At 40.9% G+C, this 7,981-nt stretch overlaps 2 protein-coding genes across 2 annotated transcripts; one reads left to right on the top strand and one right to left on the bottom strand.

Moving 5' to 3' along the window:
• Positions 1-2,955: 2,955 nt before the first annotated feature.
• Positions 2,956-3,562, top strand: LOC121988475. Its single transcript, XM_042541917.1, has 3 exons — positions 2,956-3,205; positions 3,283-3,350; positions 3,429-3,562. The coding sequence occupies exons 1-3, from the start codon at positions 2,956-2,958 to the stop codon at positions 3,531-3,533; spliced, it is 423 nt and encodes a 140-aa protein (XP_042397851.1). The 3' UTR covers positions 3,534-3,562.
• Positions 3,236-7,651, bottom strand: LOC121988474. The gene is made up of 2 exons (XM_042541916.1): positions 6,305-7,651; positions 3,236-3,584 (listed from the first exon to the last, which is right to left on the bottom strand). Exon 1 carries the CDS (start codon positions 7,589-7,591, stop codon positions 6,548-6,550), a length of 1,044 nt encoding a protein of 347 aa, XP_042397850.1. The 5' UTR covers positions 7,592-7,651; the 3' UTR covers positions 3,236-3,584; positions 6,305-6,547.
• Between the last annotated feature and the right edge of the window lie 330 nt (positions 7,652-7,981).

Genomic DNA, 7,981 nt, shown 5'->3' on the forward strand with positions numbered 1-7,981 from the left:
GGACTCGGGAGGTTGAGGAGACGCGACCATAGAAAACAGAGAGGGGAGAAGATCAAGGATGTGACAAGAGAAGGAAATAAAAAGTTTACTGAGAAATATCGCCAGTGATGACGAGGAAGAAGAGGATCGACAAAACACGTACGCAAAGGAGAATGGCGATGAAGTAGGAAAAGGATGACGAGTAAGGACTTATAAACCCAATGGACGGTCAGTCTGAGCCATCTAATCGAAGGTTAAAGAAAATGAAGCAAAGTTTTGGCCGTGGAATTAGAAACGACACTTGTCATATCAATCGCGGATATCCACCTGTCACATCAAACGTGCGATGATAGAGATCGAGACACGTGGTGGCAAGCGACAGGGGAGCATTAATGAGGCTTAATTAAAAGGCATGAGCGGTGTGCTCAACAATAATGACCAGAGATTTGTATAGTTTTTCAGAAATTGAGAGAACGTTAGCAACCAATAAAAGGCAAGGCCCTTGTCTGAGGAAGCGACGAGAAGTGAAAAAATTGTTAAGTGTCATCGCCAACCATCCCGACCAGCAAAAATCTTTGACTAAAAAATAGCCAAACGACAACTCTAAACCCATGTCAGTAATTGTTAGTCGAGCGGCAGCTCTAAACTCATGATAGGAAGCAACTACATCATGCATAATAGCTAAGCAGCGGCTCTAAATCCGAGTAAAGTCGAACTGCGACTGTAAATTCTTAGCCGATGGAACGCAAAGCCGAGCGACGGCTCTAAATCCAGGGCAGCAAGTGGTAACCGAGCGGCACCCTAAAGCCTAGGATACCCGATCGGCCATGAAGGTCACCGGAAACGCTGCTTGTCCATCCAGTCAGACTTACAACCTCCTTCGACTAAACTTGATAGGAAGACTTGTGATGTGGCGATAAAAGGGGTCCACCAAGAGTTGGTCAAGGGCAGAGACAACAACCAACGTGGAGGTCAAAGTCAGGGTAGTCAACGCAGAGAACCAACGGGCTAACCAAAAGTGGGTTGAGCAAAAGTCAATGTCAACTGCCGATCGGGCCTGAAGGGCCCGACCATCCAAGAGGCTCATCGAAGTAGATCGCTCGTCCGACCGATGTCACTGTAGAAAGAACATCAGATGCTCATTATTGACCAAAGGAACACTAAGGCGACCGGAATGCCTGTCCGGTTGGGCAAGAAATAATCTACTGAACCAAGGTACTACGGAGAGGAGCAGCTGAGATCGATCGGGCGGGGAATCCCGGCTGAGCAGCTACCTTGCTCGGCCAAACAGTGGGACCCTTCCCATATCTCGTAATATCCCTTTGAGAGGTAATGTTGTTGACAACAGGGCATGGTCAATATGCAAATCGTACGATGGAAGTTTTTACTATCATGTCAGGGATTTGCATACCCTGTTAAGGTATGGTGTCAGAGACACTTTCCTGACATGTCTTTTCATAGGATAGTTGGAAAAACGTACCCGTGTCTTGAGGAGAGTGCCCGTGCCTTGAGGAGTGTGCACGTCGCCTACTGAAGCATTATATAAAGGAGGGGTCCATGCACCGGAGGAGGTATGTGATATACGTTATTTGTGCTTCTGCTCTTACTGCTACTATATTGCTCTGCTATCGTTCTACTATTCGAGTGACTGACTTGAGCGTTGAAGCGCCAACGTCGGGACCCCTTCCCTGGCCCGACATTGACGTTCTTTGTGTTACAGATCGAAGCAGAGTCTTCACACAATCAATCAAGGAGCCACGTTCCTAACTAGCCTTCTTCATCGTGTTCGGACAGGATCAACTTCCATGATTTATCCTCTTCCAAAGAATATGATATCATCTTAGAGGGGTTGCTAAAGTGACAATTTCACCTTTTACTCCAATTAATTCCAATCTTATAAATTTCCCTTAATGGATAGTTAACTTAAAAACACGACCATCCGCTGCGAGCGTTCTTCGATTTCTCTGTGAGATTGAACTGGTCATCTCAATAATCAATCGACGTAAGTTGGATATCTAGTGCAACAATGGTGCAACAGTTGAACGCCTTATTAGTGTTGGATATCTAAAGATCGAGTCCTACCTTTGACGAATTTACCTTAATAGGTCATTGATCTAAGAATAATGGTTTGATGTGCATATGTTATAAATGCGGTCTGATTTATCCTAATGACCGCTGAAAAATTTTTATAGGACTGGATTATCCAAAATTAATCAATATAAACTAAATATCTTATGGCAATTAAAAAAAAAATCCTACTGAATCATACCTAACGATGACCCTTACATTTCAGATAAAGCAACAGCAATGATGAAACACGAGAAACGGACTGAAAATTCCCTCTTTTGCTGCTGTTTTCACACCAAGAGACATCACCAATACGATGAAGCAGGAACGAGAATAAGAACAAGAAGCAATCTCACCTTTAGGCAACATTGAGCCAAGATCGCAGAGAGTTAGGGAGAGGAATAAAGAAAAGGAGCTAAAGAAGCAACCAGTTGTTTCAGCATCACCAGTTGGTTCAGTGTCTTATCCAATCTCTGGGAGTGTGGTGTGGCCCCTCCAATCCATAAACGACCATGACAAGAAGAATCTCAAGAAACTGGTTCTGCATGCTTTTGCAGTAGATTACGATGACGAACACTTCACAAATGGTTAAATTTATTGATTCGATAAGAGTTAAAACAGAATTAAAATATTCTGGAAAAAATTAGTGTTGGTTGGTCCTCTTTAAATTAGAACTCTAGGTCTGATTCAGATAGTGCCTAAAGAATAAAGATGCTGATACACGACCCGCTGCATCCTTAGACAGTTCAACAAAACCTGCAACATCTGGACATCTTACAACTTGGAAGGTAGCCCTTCCACCAAAGAAGCATGCTCCCTCTTTCTCTGCTATAAGAACACACAAGAACGCAAGGCAGGTTCTAATAATCCCATCAGAGACAGAAGATCTCAATCCAATCCAAGGAAAGAATGGGTAACTGCCAGGCGATACTGGATGCAGTGGTGATCCAACACGCGGACGGGAGGGTGGAGCGACTCTACTGGCCAGTGAACGCTGCGGATGTCATGAAAGCCAACCCAGGCCACCACGTCGCTCTTGTCACCCTGTCCTACTCAGAGAAGGATGGCGCCACCGCCATGAAGGCCACCCGTGTGAGACTGCTCAAGTCCAAGGAGGTTCTCCTTCTCGGTCATGTCTACCGCCTCATCACTTTCCAAGGTTTTAAAAACTCCATTTTTAGATCATCTGTTTGGCTTTTGGATCAATGTAAGCTTATGGTCAGGGATTTGCATCAGAAGTCGCAGTGGCTCTGAGGGTGAAGAAGAATGAGGACGTGAAGAAGAGGCAGGGGAATCCACAGCAGGTAGATGAATCAAACATTTCTAATCTTTATCTCACAGCTAGCTCAAGTAACATGCGTTAGTGGTGATGCATGATGCAGGTGATGAAGCAAGAGAGGGGTCGGCAAAAGAACAGTGTAGAGATGGTGAGCAGAGGTCGGCCATGGCAGCCGTCGTTGCAGAGCATCTCCGAGTTGGGTGGGTAACTCTGCTACTTGAAGTTCCTATGAGTGTGAAGTCTTTAGCTTGTAACGTTCCTGAAAATTAATTTAAGATATTAGCAAAAGGGTATGAAAAATTTGTACTTTTCCTTGCACAACACTATCTATTTGTTTTAAACCCCAATCCAATGAGAAGGTTGTGTAAAATAAATTATTTCAAAGCCTGAATTGAGGAAAGAACCATTACTATTCAGTTCATATAGTCATTAAAAGTTTACACTAGCTGTTCTCAGAATTCTACTACAGAAAGATCATTAGACAAGTGCAAACTCTCATATTAGCTAACTAAACAGTAACTGCAAGGGGCCCTGAGCATTTTGTACAACTGCAAAAACCAGTTATGCAATGTGCAGTGGGTGCACAATCCCAAGAGGGCTTTTCAGCACTAGTTCTGCAAAAACCAGTTATCTGCTTATGAAAAATGTAAAGATCTAGAAATATGCATGCCAGGCAACCTACATAGGTTGTTGATGGAATGCTAAAAAGCTCCAATGAGAGTGACATATCTGATCACTTCATTATGAGGCGTTGGCTCATCCTTTGACATACACAAGGTATAAATCAAATGAACAATAGGAGCAAAACTCACTCATAAAAAGCAAGACAAGGCTCCGATGATAATAACATTCGACCATTTCCTCATGAGTTGTTGGCTCATCTTCCACAAACACAAAATCAAAACAAAAATCAAATGAATAATAGGGTAGGAACTTGCTCTATGAAGAGAAAGGGGCTCATATTTGACTCTTTGCAGCTTCATTCTATGAAACTTACGGCACGAAGTTAGCAGTTAACACTTGATGAACTCAGAAACATGGAATTATTAATTGATTGTTGATTCAGATTATCCTTTGTAATAAAAAAAAAAAAAAAGAATCATGGTAACCATCGCAATGAATGACCAGGCAACATATTTTAATATTTTAAGATAAAAGAGTTGGGTCTATATCTCAGTGGCAGAACATTTAACTGCAGATCAAGAGGTCATTCGTTCAAACCTGACTGGGCTCTATCTAATTAATTTGTTTTACCAAATGCTCTGCTGTGTAACATATGTGGTGTAGGTCACTTCATTTCACTTATGCATTTCTTGGTGGACTACTTTGTTCTCATATCATTTTTTACAAAAAAATATATATGAAGATCAGAGAACCGTAACAACATGTTACATGTAGTTATCAAATACAGAAAATAAAATAAAACTATATTTTAACAGTTGGGAAATATTCAAATTTTTAAACACGAGTAAATTTACTAAGATTCAAAATGAAATATCAAAGAAAATCTTAATATTTGTGGTAAAATAGACTTCCTGAAATTAAACCATATGAAATACTAATTCGTCCGCATAACATATATCTGTGTTATAATATTCTGGTAATAAAAAATTTTTGATATTTTATAACTCATCTGAACAATAAAAAATTCAATAATCCTATTTAGAAATTTTAGAAGAATATGTAAATATTTTTTTTTGAAACAGCAGTAAAGAGACAAAAAAAAAAAGTAGTAATGAGTGCATAAGAATCTAAAAAAGAGAACTTAAGTTTCCTTTATGATTAATTTCTATAGATAAAAAAAATTGCTAAGATTGTAGGAGGGTAAGAATAGGACATGGATCTTTGTTCTTTAAAAAACTCCAAATGTTCAAGAAGAGAATTACAGGATCAAATTCTTTACAATGACGTTTTAAGTAAGAGCCAACATGAAGTAATAACTTGTATTTTTAATTTGTTAAAAACACTCCAAATAATTTTACCTGGACTGCATTTGATATTGAATTACACATAATGTTGTATAATCTATTATTAATTATACAGCTAAAGGTCTTAGTTAGCACAAATATAAGAGGGCAATTCTCACACATATCTTTTAAGTAAATATAGATTGGTAAGTCGACAAGTCATATCTTAGTATTTCTCTTTTCAAATTGGACTTCTCAAGGAATTATTATTAGCCTGGTCTCTGCTATTAAGTAATATATTTCATACTGCATTAGGATTTGAAAGTATAAGTGCTAGAGGAAGGATGTACTGTTTGATTCTTGACTTTGTAATTTGTATTCAAAGACAATAATCATGATAATCAGCACATTCCTCCGAAGAAGCTTGAACATTTCAGATATTATGACCTAGCTGACTTTCTTGTTGATGAGAAATGTTTAGCAAATTTTTACACACTTGGTGCAACAGCTATCCAAAGTTTCAACACCAATAAGCACTGATAAAAGCAAATGTGAAAACAGCTAATTTAGCATACACTAAGCGTGGCAACAGAACCTAGATAGATTATATAAATTAGGAAATGCATTTTACGACAGAATCAATGGTAGATGCTTGTTGCAAATGCATGCATATGTGCAAGATAGATAGCTAAACTTACGCCTAGCCAAATAACATAGCATCTTATCTTATGTTCAACGAAAATTGGCCTTGTACATGATGGTGAGCAACTCAATGTAAGGACTTTTGGATTAATGATGCAAAGGAAATAAATAGAACAATGCTTTAGAGTCCAAAAAGTGCCTCATAGACTAAATGAGAACTGAGGAAAATTACTAGATATTAGAAATCCAACATTTCCCCCTTTCTCCTTTAGCTTAGTTATTCATTTGTTATTTGATCTTAGATTTTCCTTAAAATAACTGAAGAGATAAAGGGGGTGAAGCCAATAGCTAGAAGATTCAACAATGAAAAACCTAAATAAACAACATCGAAACTTATTCCTAGCAGATCAAAAGAAATCAAGGAACAAACCTGAAACAAAATCAAGATTCTTATTTGCAGAAATTTGTGGACATAAGCCACCATCTCTGATCGTTGCAGATATATGTGCCTTCACCGTGGATAGTATTCAGAGACAAAGTTTCATAATTTGGGACCAATTATAAACAAGAAAACTGGAGATCATTCCACATTTGGACGGTAACAGATAATTGTATATTCTATGGCAGAACAGCAATTCTGGGATTAACTCTTCTCAATTTCCCAAGATGATCACTAACGTCGATCACTGGAATCTGAGTCCAATTTCCACCAAGGCTTCTTTTGTCCCTTGCCCATGGCAGCCAAGCAATCCTCTTCCTCATCTCCAGCATCACTATCATCGTCAAGAAGATTGCTTTCCTCGTCCTCCTCCACCACTTCTTCCTCTGGTTCATATCGCCACTCCAATTTCTTCAGCAAATCCTTATCTACCCATTTACCCACCGTAGTTGGCGCCGCCTTTTTTGCCTTGCCCGATACCACGTCCTTCCACAACAATGAAGCGTCGGCGCACCTCCTCAGCACTCCGTCGGCCTCGTGGCCTACCACCACCGTCTTCAAGCCCCTCGTCCTGGCCTCCCTTATCACCCCAAGAAATCCCGCGTCATCCGAAACCAGCATTAAGCACCCAACCTTGCCCCGATCCATCGCCTCCATCATATGATCCTTCAGCGCGCGATCGGCGGTTACTGGAATATCCTCCACTGTCCGGACCACCACCCCTGCCCTGCGTAGTTCATCGGCGAGGCAGTATCCGGCTTCTGGGTTCAACAGCTCCCTCGCGGCCTTCTCATACTTCTGCATTTTCAACGAGAGCGCACCCACTAGCCGGACTCTGCGTCCTCCCTTGGCAAATTCAATTCGTCGAAGGCGCTTCTCCTGCTCGCTCTCGTGGATCTGGTGGAAGTGGTTGATGAGGTTGGCGTGGACGTAGAAGCGGCGACCGCATACGCGGCAGAGGTAACGGACGGGGGAGGGGGAAGCGGCCTCACGCCGATCACCTGCCCGACGTGGTGCACGGGCAGAGCGCACGGGGGCGGGAACGTGGCGGAAGGCGTGGTGGTTAGCGTAGGCGACGGAGAAGCGGAAGGGGCCGAAGGAGGCGGCAGCGAGATGGAGGCGGACGGCTGCATCGTAGGGAGGTATGGATTTGGGAGGCTTGTTGTCCAGGTCCCAAAATACGGCGACCGCTCGAGAGGCGGCAGCGGTAGCGAAGGCTTGCTGGCGGCGAAGGAAGGGGAGGCGGAGGGGGAGGAGGCGATAGGGAAAGGAGGCCATATTTTGCACTCAACGCTCCCACTAGACTCAAGGAATCAAAACCCGGACCGCTTCATTTAGTTGGTTGAGTTGAACCAATAATAAACCTTTCTCAATTAATGGACAGATTTAGCTAAATAATAAAAAAACAAAAAAGAATCAATTACCAGGGATTAATTTTTAAAAAATAAAGTTTATTTTTAAGGCAAAAATCAAACTTTGCTTTTATTTTTTAAATAAAAAGATACCAATTTTTTTTTTTGTAAAATAATAGACTATTTTATTTTTCATTCAAGAATATTTTTTTAATATTGCTGTAACAATTTTAGGGTTTAGGATATATATCAATTACAATGCTAAAAATTATTATAGCAATTTTGGCTATAGATAAAAACTACTATAATATTAAAA

Source organism: Zingiber officinale, chromosome 6B, assembly GCF_018446385.1.
Source record: "Zingiber officinale cultivar Zhangliang chromosome 6B, Zo_v1.1, whole genome shotgun sequence".
Taxonomy (NCBI): Eukaryota; Viridiplantae; Streptophyta; class Magnoliopsida; order Zingiberales; family Zingiberaceae; genus Zingiber; species Zingiber officinale.